Source organism: Pan paniscus, chromosome 20 (assembly GCF_029289425.2).
Source record: "Pan paniscus chromosome 20, NHGRI_mPanPan1-v2.0_pri, whole genome shotgun sequence".
NCBI lineage: Eukaryota > Metazoa > Chordata > Mammalia > Primates > Hominidae > Pan > Pan paniscus.
In genome coordinates this window covers 11,729,229-11,752,709 of record NC_073269.2, presented here as the reverse complement: position 1 = coordinate 11,752,709, position 23,481 = coordinate 11,729,229, and the positions used below count along the sequence as shown (strand labels likewise).

Sequence of the window (23,481 nt, the reverse complement as noted above, 5' to 3'; positions counted from 1 at the left end):
AGAAATAACTTGCTAAAACGCTGAAACTGCCTCCACTTGTAACAAAACTGCCTAAAATCTGTGAGAACCAATATGGCCAAATGGAGTTTGTGTAGAATGAGCTTGCTGACGTCACAGTGCAAATTTCCACTGCGTGTTTCATACAAACTCCCTTGAGTTAGTATGGCTTTGCACATGGAACCCATGAGGAGGCATGAAGAGATCATTGCACCTGCCTGAGGACTTAACAGACCTTTCCTCCCACCAATCGCCTGCTAATCCCAGAATCCACACCCTACACCTTTTCTAAGAAAATTACTGCCTTAAAGTTGGCATAAGACAAATTTGAGCTGGACTCCTGTCTCCTTGTTAACTTGCAATACAAACCTTTCCTTTTCTCAAAAATCTGATGTCATAGTATTGGCTTCTGGCACATTGGGTGAAGAGCTCTTTTGCTGCGTAGTGCCACCACTGTACCTACTGTGGTCCACCATGTGTGCCACTCAGATGCCCTGGATTCATTTTGTTTGTTTTTGAGACAGAGTCTCCCTCTGTTGCCCAGGCTGGAGTGCAGTGGTGCCATCTTGGCTCACTGCAACCTCTGCCTCCTGAGTTCAAGTGATTCTCCTGCCTCAGCCTCTGGAGTAGCTGGGACTATAGGCATGTGCCACCACGCCCGGCTATTTTTTGTATTTTTAGTAGAAATGAGGTTTCACCATGTTGGCTAAGCTGGTCTCGAACTCCTAACCTCAAGTGATCTGCCCGCCTCTGCCTCCCAAAGTGTTGGGATTACAGGCGTGAGCCACTGCGCCCGGCCCCAGGATTCTTAAAGTAAGTGCCCTCAAGATCCAGGTTGGTCCCGTTGCCTGGAGAAACTGACAAGAGGAAGATCAGTGGGACAAACTGTAGACAGCCCTTTCCACCTGAACAAGTCTCAGAGATGCAATTGATGCTTATCACACTCCTTTACTTGCACCTTCCAGATTCCATTTACCCTTGACTAGGGTGAAAATTCTAGATTTCCTTCTCACCTAGATCCTGCTGGTCTAGGTGGCTTACCTGGAGAGCTGCTCCAGATCCTTATGCCTACGGGGTTTTCACCATGCCCTTCTCAGGACATAGCTGGTGAAATTTTTTTATCTTTTCCTTTTTTGGAGACAGAGTCTCGCTCTGTTGCCCAGGCTGGAGTGCAGTGGCGCCATCTCGGCTCACTGCAAGCTCCGCCTCCTGGGTTCACGCCATTCTCCTGTGTCAGCTTCCCAAGTGGCTGGGACTACAGGCGCCCGCCACCACGCCCGGTTAATTTTTTTGTATTTTTTGTAGAGACAGGGTTTTACCATGTTAGCCAGGCTGGTCTCGATCTCCTGACCTTGTGATGTGCCCGCCTCGGCCTCCCAAAGTGCTGGGATTACAAGTGTGACCCACCGCGCCTGGCCAAAATTTTTTTATCTTTAAAATTGGGGAAAGAATAGTAACAGACATCCCAATGGATTCCGTGAATGCCAAATGTTTTCCTCCCTGCACTCATCATGTAACAGCAGCCTCAGATTCTATGGATGATAGCATTAATTACCTAAGTCAGTATGGTGACTTCTTTCCTTGTGTGCTGGTCTCATAGAAGTCACAGTTTAACATCCGATGAGACTCTTACTGTGTCTCTTGGTGGAAGTGTTCCCCTCTGGGAACCAAGTCCTTTAGGTTACTTCTCTTTTTTCTTTTTTTTTAGATGAAGTCTTGCTCTGTCACCCAGGCTAGAGTGCAGTGGCGTGATCTCGGCTCACTGCAATCTCCGCCTCCCGGGTTCAAGCGATTCTCCTGCCTCAGCCTCCTGAGTAGCTGGGATTACAGGCGCCCACCACTGTGCCTGGCTAATTTTGTATTTTTAGTAGAGACGGGGTTTCACCATGTTGGCCAGGCTGGTCTCAAACTCCTGACTTCGTGATCCACCGACCTTGGCCTCCCAAAGTGCTGGGATTACAGGGGTAAGCCACTGCGCCCAGCCAGGTTAATTATTTCTTGTGCTTTCCTCCCCAATGGCTCTATTCCTCATCCTATACAGGAAACACTGGTGTTGGCAACTATGTTAGGCTTCATCGGGGAGTATCAATGCATGGACACCACCCCAGGGTAGCTGAGCAACTGATAGAATTCCTGGGCTTGGATATGAACTTTCCATCCAGGTGATGGGCTTGAGTAGATTCTGAGAAGCAAAAGGAGTGACCAATACTGGGTATCTTCCATTCACCCCAGCAGATTCACCTCCTCTACCCTGCTGTACTTGGGATGATTAGTTACTATGAACGTTATCAACGAACTCCCTTACCTTATTGGCTTTTGGTTGAGTTTGGCAAATGGGGAACCCAGATATGATATAAGAAGAATGAAGGACAAGGAGGGCTGGCCCTGGCTATTTCTTTCTCTTTTTTTGGAGGGGGGGGGGGCGGGATGGAGTTTCACTCTGTCACCCAGGCTGGAGTGCAATGGCATGATCTTGGCTCATTGCAACCTCCACCTACCGGGTTCAAGCAATTCTCCTGCCTCAGCCTCCCAAATAGCTGGGACTACAGGCGCATGCCACCACACCCGGCTAGTTTTCGTATTTTCAGTAGAGAATGGGTTTCATCATGTTGGCTAGGCTGGTCTTGAACTCCTGATCTCAAGTGATCCACCCACCTCGGCCTCCCAAAGTGCCAGAATTATAGGTGTGAGCCACTGTGCCTGGCCGACCCTTACTATTTCTTGCAGAACTCGAGGCTGGATGTTGCCCCTCACTGACCTCCTGTCAGCTCCTGGAATGCGGCCCTCTCCTCGCTGGAACAACAACTTGCAGTTCTCTTCCTTTGTCCCTTCAGGCTTATGGGTGTCCTATGATCTGCCATTTGTTTGGAAGCTGGAGAACCAAGAAAGCTGGTAGTCTTGCTCCAGTCCAAGCTCAAAGACCTGAAAACAGGGGAGCCAACAGTGTAAACCCCAGTGTGAAGTCCAAAGGCTTGAGAACCGGGAGGGCCAATGGTGTAAGTTGCGAGTCTGAGTCTGAAGGCTGGAGAACCAGAAGCACCCATATCTGAGGTGGGGAGAAGACCGATGTTCCATTTCAAGTACCTTTTGTGGTTTCCCTACATCCTGTTCACAATTCTGTGAGTAGTCCCTTGATATAAACTGCGCTTGAATCATCCCAGTTGACGTGTGTGTCAACTGTTTCCTGCTGGGACTCTTGATATTCCAACTTCCTGAACATGTAAGGAAAAGCCCTAACAATGACCTATAAAACCCCACAAGATCAGGATCTGCATCTCCGATTACCCTCTAATCCCTGAATCCCTATTTTACCTGAGTCATACTGGCCTCTGTGCTGTGGGTCTTTGCATGCCAACAGTGCTCTTGCCACAAGTTCCTACTCAATAGTCTCTCCTCAAATGCACCTTAACTGGGGGCCTTTCCCTTCCTATGCTATATAAAATGGCAAGTCCTCAGCCCTCCATAACTCTTTCACAATGCTTTATTTTTCTGCACAACATGAATATTGTTGAGTTTTCTTTTCTTTTCTTTTTTTTTGAGATGGAGTCTTGCTCTGTTGCCCAGGCTGGAGTGCAGTGGCACGATCTCGGCTCATTGCAACCTCCACCTCCCAGGATGAAGCGATTCTCCTGCCTCAGCCTCCTGATTAGCTGAGATTACAGGCGCGCACCACCACACCTGGCTAATTTTTTTGTATTTTTAGTAGAGATGGGGACCATGTTGGTCAGGCCGGTCTCAAACTCCTGACCTCATGATCTGCCCCAGCCTCCCAAAGTATTGGAATTACAGGCGTGAGTCACAGCGCCCAGCCATGTTGTTGATTTTTCTATAATTCACCCCTCCCCGTTAGGATGTAAGTGCCTCAATGGCAAAACTTGAGTTTCATTCACTGCTCTAGACATGGCATCTCAAACAGTGCTTAGCCACATGGAATGTACTCAATGAACAGGCTAGTGGTTATGAGAATGAACTGTCTGGATTCCAATCTGTGCTCTACCACTTACTAGCTGGTGAACTCAGGCAAGCAACCTAGACATTTCCATGCCAGTTTTCCCATCTGTAAGTTGGAGACAGTAACAGCACAGTTTGCAAGCTTATAGTGAGGACGCAGTTAATATTTATAAGGCACTTTGAAGAGCGCCTGGTCTATAGGATGGGCTAGCGAAATGTTTGATCTCTTTTTGTTAATATATTTTCATATTACAATTATTTGGTATGAAAAGGTATGGCCCCTACTGAAAATAAATAAATTCACAGGAAAATATCTAAAACTCTATGCACCTAGTTACATTACACATAAACATATATAAAGTAAAAATGACAGAATTACAGAAAGAATTTGTTAATCCACCATGCTAGTGGAAGACTTTAATCTACCTCTATCACTAAGTCAGGTCGAGAGAAACAAATACAGTACAAATTGAAAAACACAATTAGTTTGAGTACATATGTCCATCCTGTATCCAAAAATTAGATACATAGTATACTGTTTTCAAAGAATCATGGAGCACTTATAAAAATAGATCAATAAACAGGATTAACAGTTAGATAATGCATTCACCTGGAAGCTAACACAACACCCCCCAACCAAACACACACACACACTCTCTATCTCTCTTTGGTTTTAACCAATTAGTGGTTACTTGTGATCATGTAAGACGTCTAGTAATATGCAGAACAGAGCCAATGCAGCCAATCAAAGGTTTTTGAAGAACTCAAATCATTGTGATTTTTCGGCACTGTTTCTTTTTTTTTTTTTTGAGATGGAGTTTTGCTCTTGTTGCCCAGGCTGGAGTGCAGTGGGTCAACCTTGGCTCACGGCAACCTCTGCCCAGTTTGAAGCGATTCTCCTGCCTCAGCCTTCCAAGTAGCTGAGATTACAGGCATGCGCCAACATGCTCGGTTAATTTTGTATTTTTAGGAGAGACAGGGTTTCTCCATGTTGATCAGGCTGGTCTCGAACTCCCCACCTCAGGTGATCTGCCTGCCTCGGCCTCCCAAAGTGCTGGGATTACAGGCGTGAGCCACCACGCCCAGCCCCTACACTGTGGTTTTTATCATCACAGTGAAAAAAAAAAAAAAAAAAAGGCTCTTTTAACTCTATGCTTTGTGTCCACTTTCCAAAAGAAAGAATGAAAAGAAAATAGGTAAGAATAAGCCAGACGGTGTCTCACCCAGTGCATTATTCCTGCTTCTTTTAGCCAGCAGAGTGGGATAAAGCCTAAGCTTCAGGAGAGCCTAGTACACTGTACATCTTTTTTTGAGATGGAGTCTCACTCTGTCGCCCAAGCTGGAGTGTGGTTGTGCGATCTCGGCTCACTGCAACCTCCACTTCCCAGGCTCAAGCGATTCTCCTGCCTCAGCCTCCCAAGTAGCTGGGATTACAGGCACCTGTCATCACGCCCAGCTAATTTTTGTATTTTTTTTAGTAGAGACGAGGTTTCACCATGTTGGCCAAGCTGGTCTTGAACTCCTGACCTTAGGTGATCCGCCTGCCTCGGCCTCCCAAAGTGCTGGGATTACAGGCATGAGCCATGGCACCTGGCCCCACTGTACATTTTCAGTACTGCTCATTGACAACTTATCTTTTCCTTTAAGTAGGGAGAATGAACATTAAGAAACAGTATTTGCACCAGGCATGGTGGCTCATGCCTGTAATCCCAGTGCTTTGGGAGGCCGAGGCGGGTGGATCATGAGGTCAGGAGATTGATACCATACTGGCTAATACAGTGAAACCCCATCTCTACTAAAAATATGAAAAATTAGCCGGGCATGGTGATGGGCACCTGTAGTCCCAGCTACTTGGGAGGCTGAGGCAGGAGAATGGCGTGAATCTGGGAGGCAGAGCTTGCAGTGAGCCACAATCGTGCCACTGCATTCTAGCCTGGACAACAGAGCAAGACTCCGTCTCAAAAAAAAAAAAAAAAAAAAGAAAGAAACAGTATTTGCCGTATTAGGACACAAAGAGAAAACAACCAAAATCACAAAGTCCATGTACTCTGACAAAATACTATTAAATTAGAAAAAAATATATCAAATATGGTCTGATTTTTTTTTTTTTTTTTTTGAGACAGAGTTGCACTCTTTTGCCCAGGTTGGAGTGAAGTGGCATGATCTTGGCTCACTGCAACCTCCATTTCCCGGGTTCAAGTGATTCTCCTTCCTCAGCCTCTTGAGTAGCTGGGATTATAGATGCCTGCCACCACGCCCGGCTAATTTTTGTATTTTTTAGTAGAAGCGAGGTTTCACCATGTTGGCCAGGCTGGTCTCAAGCTCCTTACCTCCGGTGATCCGCCCGCCTCAGCCTCCCAAAATGCTAGGTTTATAGGTGTGAGCCACCACGCCTGGCAAATATTGTCTAATTTCTATTATAACAAACTAGATCACTCAGGAGCTGTTTGCAAATACCTTTCTGAATATTTGGTGATGTTTTAGAATTATAATAAATACACTGTATATAAAACGAGGTAGTAAGATTTTCAGGACTGCTATAGCCATAAATGTTTATATTAAAAGACTGAAAATGAATGAGCGAGTGGCCCAACCTACAAATGAGACATTGATGAAGGTAATTCCACATTCATAGCACTTACACCTTTTGTTCTAAGTTACTGTGTGGCCACTCAGTTAAGAGATGAGGCATCCTAACATTGATTACGTTCCTAGGGCTTCCTCTAAATGAATTCTCTCATGCATAAAGGGAGGAATCACTGAAAATTTTTCTGAAATTAATACACTCGTGAGTATTGCATCCAAGGAACATTTACTTATTTCTCCTAATATAAGAGGTATCACTGAAAACATTCCCTCATCCTTTATCTTAAGAAGTTCTGGCTGAGAGTGGTAGCTCATTCCTGTATACCCAGCATTTTGGGAGGCTGAGGCAGGTGGATCACTTGAGCCCAGGAGTTTGAGAGCAGCCTGGGAAACATGGTGAATCCCCATCTTTACAAAAACTAGACAGGCATGGTGGTGCATGCCTACAGTCCCAGCTACTTGGGAGGCTGAGGTGGGAGGATCCCTTGAGCCTGGGAGGCAGAGGTTACAATAAGCCAAGATTGCACCACTGCACTACAGCCTGGGCACAGATGAAACCCTGTCTCAAAAAATAAATTGAATAAATAAATAGTTATCTTACACTGAGTTAGGTTCCTAAAAAATGTGGAAAAATGACATTCTAATACTGATGGAATTCAATGGTTTTTCTAGTATGAATCTCACTTCTTAAAAATGGAGAGAATATTCAAGGCTTTTATAGCGTACCAAACTATACTGTCTTGTGCTTGGTAATATGACTGTTTGTGTCATAGGCTTTTCAACACTGTGTATACTCAACATATTCCTCTGTTGTATGATCTCCGAAATGTGACTTAAGGAATGAGTGTCCCCTGAATGGTTTTCCATTTTTGATGCCACACGCAGGGTTTCCCCTTATTGTGAGTTGTCATGTGACTCCCTGAAGCCATCACTGAAGGCTTTCCTACAGCTACTGCATTACCTGGGCAGCTCCCCAGTAGATACTTTTTTTTTGGTAGGGGGAAAGTTTGAGCTCAAAGTTTTACCATACAGATTACACTCACAAGATTTCTCTCTAGAGTGAGTTAACCTGTGGGTGATTGAATGCTACTCCCATATTGATCAGATTAGAAGTTGGCAGGGCATGCTGGCTCATGCCTGTAATCCCAGTACTTTTGGAGGCCAAGATGAAAGGACTGCTTGAACCTAAGAGTTTGAGACTAGTCTGGGCAACATGGCAAAACCCTCCCTCTAGTTTAAAAAAAAACAAATTAGCCAGACATGGTGTCATGCACCTGTAGTCCCAGCTACATTGGAGGCTGGGGCAGGAGAATTACTTGATCCCAGGAAGTAGAGGCTGCAGTGAGCTGTGATCACACCACTGCACTCCAGACTGGGTGACAGAGTGAGACACTGTCTTAAAAAAAAAAAGAGGGTCAGCTGAAGGCTTTCCTCCACTGATTTCATGGCAAGTTTTCCAGATGGTTCCGAATGTCTACTGTTCATACCTCCTGTGGTGTTCTTCCACATTATATCAGGATTGGTGTGTATGACCAATGTAACAGGGACATGAAAACATATCTCACTGAAGCTAGGTCATAAAAGACATTATGCTTTCTGTGTTGGCTCCTTTAGATCACTGGCTTTGGGGAGAAGTTTCTTCCATAAAGAAACTCAGCCCTGTTGAGAGGCCTATGTGATTTGGAAGCGCAGGTCCCTTGGAAACAGCTAGCATGCACTTGTCGGGCATGTGAGTAAGCCATTTGGAAGTGGTCCCTTCACCAGTAAAAATTCTGGATGATTACGGTTCTGTTGACATCTGGACTGTAACCTCTTGAGAGATCCTGAAGAACTATAGAGCTATGTTGTTTCTGAATTCCTGACCTACAAAAATTGTGAGATAACAAGTGTTTTTGTTTGAAGCCACAAAATTTTGGGGGGTAATTTGTTACACAGTAGCAGGTGATTCATACATCTGGTTAGAGTTCGCTCATGTTATCTGAGGCATGAAAGATCAATGAATGCTTTTCCCACAGTTATTGAATTCACATTTGCCTATTATGCATTCTCGTATGCACAGAAAGGTAGGAGTTACTTGTGAAGGACTTCCCGCAATAATTACATTCATAGGGTTTTTTTCCAGTGTGAGTTCTCATGTGTTTCTTAACGGACGAGAGAGCATTAAAGGCTTTTCCACAATCACTGCACTCATAGGATTTCTCTCCATTATGTATTCTCCTGTGAATTGTAAGAGAAAAGCTATTGGTAAAGGATTTCCCACACTCATTACATGTGTAGGGTTTTTCTCCAGTATGAGTTCTTATATGCTGTGTCAGATTCGACCTCCTCCTGAAGGTTCTCCCACAATCGTGGCATTCGTAAGGGTACTCCCCTGTATGAATGCTATAGTGCGAAGAAAGAGATGACCTCGTGCCGAAAGCCTTTCCACAATGATTACATACATAATGACCCTCCCCCGTATGAACTCTCTTGTGCCTTGTGAAGATTGACTGAGTGCGGAACTCACGAAAACACTGGTTACATTTGTAGGGTTTTTCTCCAGTGTGAATTCTCAAGTGCGGTCTGAGGTATGAGGAATTGCTGAAGGTTTTCCCACAGTCACTGCATTCGTAGGGTTTCTCCCCATTGTGGATTCTCTTATGAACAGTAAGGTAAGATCTGCTGCTGAAGGTTTTCCCACAGTCATTGCATTCATAGGGTTTCTCCCCATTGTGGATTCTCTTATGAACAGCAAGGTAAGATCTGCTGCTGTAGGATTTCCCACATTCACTGCAGCCATAGGGTCTTTCTCCAGTATGAATCTTCCTGTGCCGCGTAAGGGAAGATTTTGTGCTGAAGACTTTAAAACACTGATTACATTCGTTGAGTGTTGCTCCAAGATGATTCCTCTCCTATTGATTAAGAGATGACAATAAGTACCATTTATAATATTTTTAACATCGAATGCTGTCAGAGGAATTTCCTCTCCCAGGAATTCTGTTGTGTATCATAGTATTGGAATTAATGTTTTTGCCATCATGAGTGCTGGTACATGGCTTCTGTCAGTTTGAATTCTTAGCATTTAAAGAAGATGGATTCTTTCTACAAATCTTTATCATATTCACAGAGTATTTTCTGATAAATTTAAGGCTAATTTCTTTTTCAAATACCCAATATCTGACTCAGACTACTGGAAATATTTACTTGTGGGAATTCTCAGGAAAAACAAGTTTGGGGCTAACTAATGCTTTTCTCCAAATTCAAAATAATTTCACAGTATCTCTCCAGAGGTACTACTTTCTCTTTGAAAAAAATGACACTTTCCTTTAATAACTATTTAATAAAGCCACTTTTTTTTTTTTTTTTTTTGAGACAGAGTCTTGCTCTGTCGCCAGGCTGGAGTGCAGTGGCACAATCTCGGCTCACTGCAAGCTCCACCTCCAGGGTTCAAGTGATTCTTCTGTTTCAGCCTCCCAAGTATTTGGGATTACAGGTGTGCATCACCACACCCAGCTAAGTTTTTTTTGTATTTTCAGTAGAGACGGGGTTTCACCGTATTGGCCAGGCTGGTCTCCAACTCCTGACCTCATGATCCACCTGCCTCAGCTTCCCAAGGTGCTGGGATTAAATGCATGAGCCACTGTGCCTGGCCAACAAAGCCAGTCCTTGTGGCTTTTCTCATGTAGGGCATTCTATCATGGAAAAACCAGGAATCACCCATGTTAGTCTTACCATTTTCATATTTCTAGACTGTTCTTTTCGAAAAACATGCAGCTTAGGAGTTAACCCTTTGGCTTTAAGTGGATTCTCCACATCTGAAACAAGTTAAAAAGAAATTTAAGTTGATAGAAAAGAGGCAAATTTTAAGTTGATGGTGAAATAGTAAAATGCATACATGAGTGAAGGCAGAATCTGAGAGGTGAGGGTTTTTGAGAAGGCATTCAGTGAAAGAGATATGGGTGTGAAAATTTTAGGCAATGTTTAAGAAAGACTCTAGGAAGATTGAGATTGATGTTGACAGAATGAAGGAATTGTCAGGAAGGCAAGGTGGACTGAAACTGATCAAAGAGCTCATAGGAGACTTAAATTTCAGAAAAAGAGATGTCTTTTTTTCTCCCCTGAGGCCCAAGTAAAGTATGAGATGACAGAAAGTTGGAAGTCATGAAGGTACATGAGGGGGCTCAGACCAAACGTTCTTGGCCTTCTTGGGAAAAGGGGCATTTACACAGTTCTCTGACTGATATTTCCTAATGTATTATAATACTCCCAACTTCTCAGTCCCTGGCCAGAGCTGTTCCTCACAAGGACTTATATCCACCTGGTGCTCACCTGGACAGGTACCTGAGAGAATTCCTCTCTCTTCTGTCATCACTTTATCTTCTTGCTCCAGCTGGGAGATCAGACTAGGTTTATCAACTTGGTTCCCTGTACATGGAGAAAAGACACATGATGTAGGGGGACTGTGCAGCAGACAAGCTCTCCCATGAAACTGAAATCAGTTCTGAAGGTGAAGAGGTGTGGCTTCAGGAGCAGAGAAATAATTATGCCAAAATTGAATAAATACAGCAACCGTCTTATACATACACACACACACACACCCCACAAGCAATATCTAGGATGGTTGCAGGATAACTGGTCCCAGGAGCCCCTGTCCAGGTTTAAATACAGAATCTGAAAGCCCAAAAGATTTAACTACAGAGAATATATAGTCAGGGAAAGAAGGAGATCTTCATTTCATACAGATAGCATTAGACAGACAGCTCCATGAGGGTGGGGGGCATGTCTGTTGCATTCTTCACTACTCCCACATCCCAGCACAGACCTAGGAACAGAGGTGCTTACGAAGGACTTAAACGAAGTGATGTCAGTGAAAGTAGTGGAGTAGGGAACTCCACAACTCCATCCCTTCACAAAAACAGTACGTATATGGGCAAGAACAGAATCAACTTCATTGGAGCTCTTGAATGTCATCAAAAGTTTACAGCCACAGGAGAATGCCTAATCAAGACAGACAGCCGAATCTGGGTAAGAGAGATCTGTGACATTTTAACTGACTCTAGCTGCACACTCTATTCCCCATTTTGTCTTGAGGACAACAACCTGTGTTTCTAGTGCTGAAGGGAACAGAATGCACCTTATTCTCAAAAACCTGTGGTTGTTCTCTTCTGACCTGTCTGCTGGCTCCCTGATGGGCTGGATCAAAGGGCTTCCCTTTATTTGTGTAACTCCAAACTCTCCCAGGTCTGAAGAGTCTACACCTATGGAAGCTGGAGGGTGGAGAGGGAAGTGTGTCCCAACACATCTAAAGGCAAATCAGCCACTGCTCAACGGGGCAAGGGAAAACTGTGAAGCAAACAAAAGACTAACCAAAAAACCTGGGAGGAGAAGTTGGGAACAAGATGCTCTGAGTAGAGCATCTTTCCACACCTTTCCCCCCCCAAAGATGGAGTCTTGCTCTGTCGCCCAGGCTAGAGTGCAGTGGTGTGATCTCAGCTCACTGCAACCTCCACCTCCTGGGTTCAAGCAATTCTCCTGCCTCAGCCTCCCAAGTAGCTGGGATTACAGGCATTTGCCACCACGCCTGGCTGATTTTTTTGTATTTTTAGTAAAGATGTGGTTTCACCATCTTGGCCAGGCTGGTCTCCAACTCCTCACCTCAGGTGATCTGCCCACCTCAGCCTCCCAAAGTGCTGGGATTACAGGCGTGAGCCACTGCGCCCGGCCTCCACACATTTCTAGAAGGCCATGCTCATACCCAGGGATGAACACATGCTCAGAGAAGATCTGAGAAGGCACCAAGCCCTCACCTTTGACTGACCTTCAGGCGCTGCATAAGAAGGAACTGAAGGCTAAGTCAGAGTTGTAAGATGCTTTAGCTGAGTTTTGAAGACATGCTCCAACATGTAATTCAGATCCATTGGCAAAGACTGGTCATCTTTTGGGTTCCAGGTATTTAAGAAAATCTCTGACAAATTAATCCCAAGCTGAACACTAAGCTAACAGAACAGAGACTTCAGTGGCCACACATGACCAATACAGACGTTACAAAATTAGTTCAGAAATGTCACTAAACAAAGAAATAATACCAACTACAACAAACCTTGGGGAGGGGGGAAATCAGATTTAAAGAACTGCCATATTGTAATATTCTGAAAGTAGTTTTCAGCAAATAAATTATGAGGCATGTAAAGAAACAAAAAAATGGGCCAGGCGCGGTGGCTCATGGCTGTAATCCCAGCACTTTGGGAGGCCGAGGTGGGCAGATCACAAGGGTCAGGAGATCGAGATCATCCTGGCTAACACGGTGAAACCCCATCTCTACTAAATATACAAAAAATTAGCCAGGCGTGGTGGTGGGCGCTTGTAGTCCCAGCTACTCGGGAGGCTGAGGCAGGAGAATGGCGTGAACCTGGGAGGCAGAGCTTGCAGTTAGCCAAGATTGCACCACTGCACTCCAGCCTGGGTGACAGAGTGAGACTCCATCTCAAAAAAAAAAAAAAAAAAGAAACAAAAAAGGAAACTGCATTATAGGAAAAGAAATGAACAGAAATTTTCCATAAGGAAACCCAGTCATTGGATTTATTAGGCAACGACTTCAAATCAACTATTTCAAATATGCTCAAGGAGTTAATGGAAACTGTGTACAAAGAACTAATGGAAACCATGAGAATGAATTCTCACCAAATAGAGAAAATCATAAAGAGATGGAAATTATAAAAAGGAGCCAAATAGGAATTTTAAAATTGAAAAATATATATTATCTGAAATGAAAAATGTAGTAGAGGGGTTCATCAGAAGACTTGATCAGGCAGAAGACACAATTAGTGAACTTGATGACAGGTCAGTTAAGATTGCCTGATCTGTAGAGCAGAAATTAAAAATAAAGGGAAAAAAATGAGCAGAGCCTAAGAAACCCAGAAGATACCATCGAACATCTGAATACACATAATGGGAGTTGCTACTGGAGAGGAGACAGAGAAAGGAGCAGAAGGAATATATGGAAAAATTGGCAAGGGGCAATGGGTCACGCTCTAATTACAGCACTTTGGGAAGCCGAGGTGGGAGGATCACCTGAGGTCAGGAGTTTGAGACCAGCCTAGCCAACATGGTGAAACCCTGTCTCTACTAAAAATACAAAAATTAGCTAGCTGTGGTGGTGCGCGTTTGTAATCCTAGCTACTGAGGAGGCTGAGGCAGGGAGAATTGCTTGAACCCAGGAGGCAGAGGTTGCAGTGAGCTGAGATCGTGCCAGTGCACTCCAGCCTGGGCGACAGAGTGAGACTCCGGGGGGAAAAAAAAAAAAAAGGAATATATGGAAAAATAATGGCCAAACTTTCCCAAATTTGATGAAAATTACAAGTCTACACATCAAAGCAGCTCAAGGATCTCCCAATAGGATACACTTAAAAACTCATACTGAGATACCTTAAAATTAAACCGTCAAAAGCCAAAGACAGACTATCCTGAAAAATGGCAAGAGAGAAATAAGTCATCATGTACAAGATTAACAGCTGATTTGTCACCAGAAACCATGGAGGCCGCAAGCCAGTGGGATGATGACATACTCCAAATACTGAAAGAAAGATATCAACCAAGAATTCTATCTCCTGCAAAACTATCATTCAAGGCCGGGCGCGGTGGCTCACGCCTGTAATCCCAGCACTTTGGGAGGCCGAGGCGGGCGGATCACGAGGTCAGGAGATCGAGACCATCCTGGCTAACACGGTGAAACCCCGTCTCTACTAAAAATACAAAAATTAGCCGGGCGTGGTAGCGGGCGCCTGTAGTCCCAGCTACTCGGGAGGCTGAGGCAGGAGAATGGCGTGAACCCGGGAGGCGGAGCTTGCAGTGAGCCGAGATCGCGCCACTGCACTCCAGCCTGGGCGACAGAGCGAGACTCCGTCTCAAAAAAAAAAAAAAAAAAAAAAAAACTATCATTCAAGATAGTAAAAAGGCAATCCACTGAATGGGAGGAAATCTTTGAAAATGATATATCTGATAAGGGTCTAGGATGCAGAACATATAAAGAACTCTTACCACTCAATAACGAAAAGGCAAACAATGCCCCCCAAATGGAAAAAGCACTTGAATGAACATTTCTTCAAAAAAGATGTATAAATGGCCAACAAGCACAAGAAAAGATGGCCAATCTCATCATTTTTTTTAGGGAATAGAAATAAAAACCACAATGAGACAGACAACCACAAGAATGGCTATCATAATTTTTTAAAAAAAGGAAAAGAGACAAATGTTGGTAAGGATGCAGAGAAACTGTAATACGTTGCTGGTCTCATGCACTGCTGGTAGGAATGTAAAATGGTGTGGCAGTTGTAGAAAAGTTTGGACGTTCCTCAACACATTAAACACAGAATTACCACAGGACCCAGAAGTTCCACTCCTAGGTATATACCCAAGAGAAAACAGGTGCTCAAGCAAAATCTTGTATATGAATGATCATAGCAGCACTACCCACAATAGCCAAAAGATGAGAACAGGCTAAATTTCCATCAGCTGATGAAATGATATATAAAAAGTGGTATATACACATAATGGAATAATATTCCACCATAAAAAGAATGAAGTTCTGCTATGTGCTACAACACAGCTGTACTTTGAAAACATCGGCCAGGCGTGGTGGCTCATCCCTGTAATCCCAACAATTTGGGAGGCCGAGGTGGGTGGATCACTTGAGGCCAGGAGTTCAAGACCAGCCTGGCCAACATGGTGAAACCCCATCTCTATTAAAAACACAAAAATTTGCTGAGTGTGGTGGCACATGCCTTTAGTCCCAGCTGTTGAGGAGGCTGAGGCAGGAGAACAGATTGAACCTGGAAGGTGGAGGCTGCAGTAAGCTGAGATCACACCACTGCACTCCAGCCTGGGCAACAGAGCGAAACTCCATCTCAAAAAAAAAAAAAAAAAAAAAAAAAAAAAAGAAAGAAAACATTATGCTAAGCAAAAAGTGAGACACAAAAGACCACATTTTGTATGATTTCATTTATATAAAATGTCAAGAATAGGGCCAGGAATGGTAGCTGACATCTGTAATCCCAGCACTTTGGGAAGCTAAGGCAGGAGGATCACCTGAGCCCAGGAGTTTGAGACCAGCCAGGGCAACATAGCAAGACCCCATCTCTACAAAAAATAAACAAATTAGCTGGGCGTGGTGGTCCGCACCTGTGGTCCCAGCTACTCAGGATCATGCCACTGCCCTATAGCCTGGGTGATGGAGGGAGACACTGTCTAAAAACAACCCCCTCAAAAAGAAGAGACACATCTATAGAGATGGAAAGATTAGTGCCTGCCAAGATGTTCAGGAGGGAGAACTGGGGAGAGACCACTTCATGACTATGGGGCTTATTTTTGGCGTGACAACTATGTTCTGGAATTAGTGGCGATGGCTGTACTACACTGTGAACCTACAAAAAGCCACCGAATTGGACACTTGAAAATAGTTTAAATGGTGACTTTTGTGTCCTGTGTTACCTCAATTTAAAAAAAGAAAAAAAAGACTTACTTCCTGAGTCATTAAATAAATGCAGGAATGACATTAGGCTTACCCAGTGAGGCCAGGTTCCTGCAGTTCTCCAGCATCACGTCCCTGTACAGTGTCCTTTGGGCAGGGTCCAGCAATGCCCACTCCTCCTGGGTGAACTCCACGGCCACATCCTCGAAGGTCACCAAGCCCTAAAGCATTGCAAACATCACGGCTTAGCCAAGGACCACCCCCACCAACGTGCACAGGAAGAGGGGCCAGGAGAACAGAGCCAGGGCTGGGGAAACCTGAGCACGAGATGTGGGGGGGTTCTGAGCTCCTCTCCTGGGGTTCTGAGCTCTTCTCCCCGGCTTCTGAGCTCAGCCCTCAATGCTTGTCTCCTTAGGCTACTCCCAGGTCCAGCGCACAGTACCACAGAGCAGCTGTCTTTTCTCACTCAAACTGGGAGCTCCTGTGATCTTATTTCCCTCAATCTCCAGGGGATCATGGGCCCGTGACATGGCAGAAATCAGAGAAATACTTGGTAAGTGAATGAATGATTTCTGTATGGCCTTTATTAATTGCTTGGGTTTAGAACATCATCACGTCTTTACTTGGCTTTCCCTTAAAACTCTCAGGAGCACATGATGTACTCAGGGACTCTGGAGGGAGCTCTGAACCTGCAGTAAACGTTGACACACACTGGTATTTTCTGGGCAGCCCTCACTCAGAGACCCTGGGATGCCTGAGGAACAAGTTTGGCCATGGGGCTCCAGGCCACTGAAAGGCATCGAGTCCAACCTTCTGGCTGAAGGAATCACGATTTGGAAAAAGGAACATCTGACTCACCTTTAGCCAGCTTCTCAGGAGCTCATTAACCAGCTCTCCGCCCTCTGTGTGTCCTTCTCGCTGAGAGGCTGGGAACAGGGAAGACAGAGCTGGAGGAGGAGAAATGAGTACCAGGAATCCACACCTGCCCTGTGTCCACTCACACATCTGGAGGCTTCCCCACCTGCCTGCGATCGACCAGGTCCCCATGCATACACAGTCACCCACAAAGCATCCACCTCTACTCCACGCAAACACCAACCCACAGCAATCCAAGGAAACCAGAGCATGGCCCTGCCGCATCCACGCCAGGAAACAGGGCTTAAGGTCTGACTGCACTTGGGGAAGGGATTATTCCCACTTCACAGATGAGGAAACTGAAGTTCCAAGGGCGTCACTGTGTTTTTATCAGGTTCACAGAAAGAACTAAAGGGAGAATTCAAAAGCTCCAGCACATTCACCACACAGGTGACACCCACAGACACCCAAATGCCTAAGTCCCAAATCCCGAGAGCCGCCCGATCAGACACGGAGGACCTCTGGGCCCCTGGGGCTCCACTCCTGCCTCACCTGCTCTGCCCAACCCCCTCCCGTCCCATGCTGTGGGTCAGGACTTTTCAAGGCTGGACTCTGAGAACTGCCAGGACCCCACGACTCACCAGCAGTTGGGGGCAGGATGACGGCTGCCATCCTGTGACTCTGACAGCAACAGGGCAGCCGGGAAGCAGGACGCTCCTTCCTTATCCTGCAGGGCTCTCAGGACAGCACTCTGGAAGAAATGGGGGGAACACTCTGCCTCGGTCACCCCCTCTCCAGCCCGTGCCCTGCCTCGGTCACCCCGTCTCCTGCCCACGCCCTGCCTCGGTCACCCCCTCTCCTGCCCGTGCCCTGCCTCGGTCACCCCCTCTCCAGCCCGTGCCCTGCCTCGGTCACCCCCTCTCCAGCCCGTGCCCTGCCTCGGTCACCCCCTCTCCAGCCCGTGCCCTGCCTCGGTCACCCCCACTCCAGCCCGTGCCCTGCCTCGGTCACCCCCTCTCCAGCCCGTGCCCTGCCTCGGTCACCCCCTCTCCAGCCCGTGCCCTGCCTCGGTCACCCCCTCTCCAGCCCGTGCCCTGCCTCGGTCACCCCGTCTCCAGCCCGTGCCCTGCCTCGGTCACCCCGTCTCCAGCCCGTGCCCTGCCTCGGTCACCCCGTCTCCAGCCCGTGCCCTGCCTCGGTCACCCCCTCTCCAGCCCGTGCCCTGCCTGGGTCACCCCCTCTCCAGCCCGTGCCCTGCCTCGGTCAACCCCTCTCCAGCCCGTGCCCTGCCTTGGCCACCCCCTCTCCAGCCTGTGATCTGCCTCGGTCACCCCGTCTCCAGCCTGTGATCTGCCTTGGCCACCCCCTCCTCCTGGTTTCCACCTCACCAGCTCAGATGTCGCTACCCCTCATTTCAGCTGATTTCCTCCTCCCCACCCCCCACTCTCATGCCAGCCCAGCAGAGCTCCAGCCATTTTCTATCAGAGACCCTAGGTTCCTGCAACTTCTAAGAATCGATCTGTAAGATACACAAATGTAAAAGTTGTGTAAGATTATTCACTGTGGCATTACAGTGCACCCATTAAAAAAAAAAAGAGAGAAGATCTCTAGATATCAATAGAGTTTATTATCGTCAGTAAATTTAAGGGGAAAAAAAAGTACCAAATAGTATATATGGAATGTTTCCTTTTTTATGAGAAAAGAAGGGCTGTGTGTGTGTGTGTGTGTGTGTGTGTGTGTATACACACAAAGATGAAAGCGGCTGGCCGGGCACGATGGCTCCTGTCTGTAATCCCAGCACTTTGGGAGGCCGAAGCAGGTGGATCACGAGGTCAGGAGATCGAGACGATCCTGGCTAACATGGTGAAACCCCATCTCTACTAAAAAAATTAAAATAAAAAATTAGCTGGGCATGATGGCACACACCTGGAATCCCAGCTACTTGGGAGGCTGAGGCAGGAGAATGGCGTGAACCTGGGAGGCAGAGCTTGTAGTGAGCCGGGATCACACCACTGCACTCCAGCCTGGGCGACAGAGCAACACTCCGTTTGGAAAAAAAAAAAGTGGTCAAGGGTGTGTGTGGGAGGGGTTGGTGGGGGCGGGGGCAGGCGCCGTCTGCAGTTAGAGACTTGTAAGAGTTTGGGCCAGGTAGACAAAACAGAGCTGTAGAGGGTGGACGGTGCTGGCTATTCATGGAAGGCAGGGCCACTCAGTCTCTCTAGGAATTTGTATTGAGATGTAGCATTCAGGCCCTGGCTTCCTTCTAGATCTCTTGCCCAGGGAATTTATCCTGGGTGACCCCCATACCCCCAGTCTCCGGGGAGAGAAGGATTGGGAGAGGAGTGAATGGAGAGCCATTCCCCACAGGCCAGTTGTTCGCTGGTACTTGGAGCCAAGCAGAGATGGGAGGCTCTTTCCCATTCCTGCCTGCAGCCTCACAGCCCCCACCCTCCAATTAATACAGCTGCCAAGTGTCTCTGACATCTGGTCTCTGTGGTGTTAACAGAACTCCCAAAATTCACATATACATGTGAAAAGTTTATATATTTGTACTTATATGTAAAAGCCTGAAAGTTTTAGTATTATGACATGCAAGAAAATCTGTATTATGGCCAGGCACAGTGGCTCACGCCTGCAATCCCAGCACTTTGGGAGGCTGAGGTGGGCGGATCACCTGAGGTCAGCAGTTCAAGAACAGCCTGGCCAAGTTGGTGAAACCTTGTCTCTACTAAAAATATATTTTAAAAATTAGCTGGGCATGGTGGTGGGCGCCTGTAATCCCAGCTACTTGGGAGGATGAGGCAGGAGAATCGCTTGAACCCAGGAGGCAGAGGTTGCAGTGAGACCAGATCGTGCCACTGCACTCCAGCCTGGGTGAGAGTAAGACTCCATCTCAAAAAAAAAAAAAAAACCCCAAAAAACAAACATCTGTATTATTTCTCTACAGTTCCATGTATTTATACTTGTTTGTGAGTGGGCTCTTCCAGCAGCTGTGTTGCACAAACGGTAGAGAAGAGAACTCTGCATAGGTGAGCCCCTGGTGGGTCGCCCCCTCTTCCCTCCCAAGTCCAAACCAGGCGTAGCATTTCCTCACCCAGTTATTCCTCTCAAATCCCTTCTGCAGCCCTAGGGTCCCGACGTTGACCCTTCATTCACGTTTTATTGATGCCTGCCCCCAGCTGGGTGCTGGAGATGGAGGGGAGGAAGATCCCTGTCATCTAAGAACTGGCTTTCTGGGAGCGGGACACACACACAGACCTGCCGCTGCATTTCAGAGTGATATGTGATATGGCAGAGGGGCACATGGCATCCAACCCAGGATCTGGGAAGAAGGGGACTGGGAAGCCTTGGAAGGAAAAACACTAAAAACATTTGAATTGAGTCTTGAGAGTCGAGGTAGGGTCTTGCTCAGTGGAAAGTGCACGTGCAGAGGCAGGAAAGCAAGCTGCTTAGGAAGCCAAGTTCACAGTTTGGAGCATGTGGACAAATAAGGGGCCAGAGTGCACAGGAAAGGTTGTATTTTGAAAGGTATTATAAAGAGTGGTGAGGAGTTTGAACATGAGAGGCAGTGGAGAGCCAGCAAAGGCTTTTCAGGCAGGGGAGTGACTGAAGCAAATTTATCTTTATGTATTTATTTTGAGACAGTCTTGCTCTGTCACCCAGGCTGGAGTACAATGGTGAGATCTCGGCTCACTGCAACCTCCGCCTCCTGGATTCAAGCAATTCTGTCTGCCTCAGCCTCCCGAGTAGCTGGGATCACAGGCGCCTGCCACCATGCCCAGCTAATTTTTGTATTTTTAGTAGAGACAGTGTTTTGCCATGTTGGCCAGGCTGGTCTTGAACTCCTGACCTCAGGCGATCTGCCCACCTCAGCCTCCCAAAGTGGTGGGATTACAGGTGTGAGCCACTGTGCCTGGCTGTATTTTTTTTTTTTTTGAGACGGAGTCTCGCTCTGTCACCCAGGCTGGAGTGCACTGGCGTGATCTCGGCTCACTGCAAGCTCCACCTCCCGGGTTTATGCCATTCCCTTGCCTCAGCCTCCCGAGTAGCTGGGACTACAGGCGCCCGCCACCACGCCCGGCTAATCTTTTTTTTTTTTTTTGTATTTTTAGTACAGACGGGGTTTCACCACGTTAGCCAGGATGGTCTCGATCTCCTGACCTCGTGATCCGCCTGCCTCGGCCTCCCGAAGTGCTGGGATTACAGGCGTGAGCCACCACGCCCAGCATTTTTTTTTTTTTTTTTTTGAGATGCAGTCTTGCTCTGTTGCCCAGGCTGGAGTGCAGCGGTGCCATCTTGGCTCACTGCAGTCTCCACCTCCCAGGCTCAAGAGAGTCACCACGCCCAGCTAATTTATGTATTTTTAGTACAGACGGGGTTTCACCCTGTTGGCCAGGCTGGTCTTGAATTCCTGACCTCAGGTGATCCACCTACCTCGGCCTCCCAAAGTTCTGGGATTACAGACAGGCTTGAGCCACTGCTCCTGGCCACAAATTATCTTTTACAATAGCCGTTCTGGCTTCATTGCAATGGACAGATGGAAGAGACTAGAACAATGCCGCCCAGCAGGGCTTTCTGGGATGATGGAAATGATCTTAATCTTTGCTGTTCAATAGGGGCATTAGCCACATGTCACTGTCAAGCACTTGAAATGTGGTTAGTGCGACTGAGAAGCTGAATTTAAAATTTTATGGAATCTTAATTGGTCTACATTTAAATTAAAACAACCGCATGGACCAGCAGCTACCTTATTATACAGCATAAGTCTACAGGCTGGCAGGCCTGTTAGGAAAAGAAAAAAATAAAAGAAAAATTGAGATGTCTTGGAAGGTTGAAAAAAATTTTTTAAATAGTGTTTACATGTTTTGTGTACTGATTTGCATATAGCTATATTTATTGACTTATTTTGACACACATTATCACACACCCCTTAGTATCCTTCTCTTGAATATAAGCCATCAAACAAATAATTTTTAAGATACCCTCACTCGTGGCTCACACCTGTAATCCCAGCACTTTAGGAGGCCGAGGTGGGTGGATCACCTGAAGTCAGGAGTTCGAGACCAGCCTGGCCAACATGGCAACACCCCATCTTTACTAAAAATACAAAAATTAGCTGGGCGTGGTGGTGTACCCTTGTCATTCCAGCTACTTGGGAGGCTGAGGCAGGAGAATTGCTTGAACCTGGGAGGCAGATGTTGCAATGAGCTGAGATCGCACCACTGCACTCCAGGCTGGGCAACGGAGTGAGACTCTGTCTCAAAAAAAAAAAAAAAAAAAAACCCTCACTCTTAGTAAGTCCTTGTGTTTACAACCTGAACACAGGAAAAATCCATTCGCAGGTTTTCTACACAGTGGGGTCTTGCAACTTGCAGGTTCTACATGGTACCTACCTGATCATACAGAAGTCCACGGATCAGTGAGGATAGGTGAACCTTGAGGCTGGTTTCAACACAAATCTGAGCTTGAATTATACTTTTTTCGTCTAAATAAAAAGGGCACAAAAATCGCTTATGAGGCCTTTTGTAGAGAGTAATATGTACGTATAGTAAAATGTATTTACTGAGACTAATACAGTTGTTGCATAGAAAGGCCACCCCATTCACTTAAAAAAAATTGATTTAAAGAATAATAAGAACCCAGGCTACTGGCTGTGCCTGAATTCACCAGATTCCTATCCAGCCATCTGGTCCCTAAAATGGGACAAGAAGCTTAAAGCTGTTTTCATCTGACTTGCTTAACTCATTTGGCTGGAGATTGTATGGTGACTCCAGCTGCTTTAAATTCGTCACTTTAGGCCTTATAAGTGGACTCGGCTGAATTCTAAATAATTTCTACAGTGTATTCAGGACTGCAGAGATTTTAATGCCCTCCAGCAGGGTTTCCCAACCTGGGCACTAATGACATTTGGGGCTGGATGAGTCTTTGCTGGCGGCGGCTGCTTTACGCGCTGCAGGATGCTGAGCTGCTAGCATCCCTGGCCTCCACCCTCTAGATTACAGTAGTAGCACAGTCCCTCCGACCCTCCATTTTGTGACATCCCAAACCGTCTCCAACTATAGCCAAAAGTCCCCTGGGGCGCAGAATCGCCCCGGGTGAGGGCGACAGGGTGAGGACGACAGAGTGAGGATGACAGGGGGCGCGGGGCCCGGACACCGGAGGAAACAGCAGCTTCCGGCTGAACTGAGCGCACAGCCCGAGGCCTCAGGGGCGGAAACCCGGCTCCCGGGAGGGACGCAGGCCCGCGGCTGGGGCCCCTCTCTGGACTCGGACTCACGGAATGAAGCACCTCTCGCGGAAACCGAAAGATTCTCCCAGACGCTGCAAGCGCGGATCTTCTCAGAAGACACAAGCGCGCTTCCGCTTCCGGTCTCCGGCCAGCCACACTGCACCTCCGCTTCCGGCTCCAGCTGGTCCCAGCCCAAAATGCGGCGTGTCAGGACCCCCGGGTTCAGGCTGCTGGTGCAGCGGCCGCGCACCCCAGCCTCCGGCTGAGGTGTTCTAGTTTGCTTAGTTATTAATACAACCAGGTTGGGCCCTGGCTAGGGACAGCCGCGGAGGCAGGGTCGTCCTGGCGCGGGTCTGTGGCAGGGTTGGGGGCGGAACTAGCTCTTGAGCGGGGCTGTGGGCGGTACCAGGCCTGGAGG

The 23,481-nt window shown here is 46.8% G+C and overlaps 1 protein-coding gene and 1 long non-coding RNA gene across 8 annotated transcripts in view; one reads left to right on the top strand and one right to left on the bottom strand.

The window, feature by feature from the left end:
• Window positions 1-18,563, top strand: part of LOC129394744 (uncharacterized) — a 27,837-nt gene extending 9,274 nt beyond the window's left edge. For 2 of the 4 annotated variants that reach the window (XR_010110813.1, XR_010110811.1), the window contains 4 exons: window positions 1,706-1,961; window positions 2,832-3,116; window positions 8,149-8,263; window positions 16,395-18,563. This is a non-coding gene — a long non-coding RNA (uncharacterized LOC129394744). Of the gene's footprint in view, window positions 1,962-2,724; window positions 3,258-8,148; window positions 8,264-16,394 lie in introns of those variants that run through there. The other 2 variants (XR_010110812.1, XR_008622103.3) reach the window with 2 other exon arrangements.
• On the bottom strand, window positions 4,336-23,481 carry ZNF557 (zinc finger protein 557). Of its 4 annotated transcripts, none has more exons than XM_055103723.2 (8): window positions 23,112-23,481; window positions 22,228-22,319; window positions 17,476-17,585; window positions 16,838-16,905; window positions 16,074-16,200; window positions 10,843-10,938; window positions 10,246-10,328; window positions 4,336-9,425 (listed from the first exon to the last, which is right to left on the bottom strand). In XM_055103723.2, exons 3-8 carry the CDS (start codon window positions 17,504-17,506, stop codon window positions 8,559-8,561), a joined length of 1,272 nt encoding a protein of 423 aa, XP_054959698.2. In that variant the 5' UTR covers window positions 17,507-17,585; window positions 22,228-22,319; window positions 23,112-23,481; the 3' UTR covers window positions 4,336-8,558. The 4 variants fall into 4 exon arrangements, with proteins under 4 accessions (XP_054959698.2, XP_063455879.1, XP_054959695.2 ...); XM_063599809.1 differs by having other exon boundaries at window positions 23,124-23,481; XM_055103720.2 differs by having other exon boundaries at window positions 16,838-16,926; window positions 23,112-23,480.

Bases quoted from the DNA above. Each gene is read 5' to 3' on its own strand.
- ZNF557 (XM_055103720.2), bottom strand. From the start codon at position 17,506: ATGGCAGCCGTCATCCTGCCCCCAACTGCTG. The intron at 16,201-16,837 runs GTGAGTCAGATG...GCAATGCTTTAG, and splicing joins TCCTGAGAAGCTGGCTAAAG to GGCTTGGTGACCTTCGAGGA. The intron at 10,329-10,842 runs GTGAGCACCAGG...AACTTGTTTCAG, and splicing joins TCTCTCAGGTACCTGTCCAG to ATGTGGAGAATCCACTTAAA.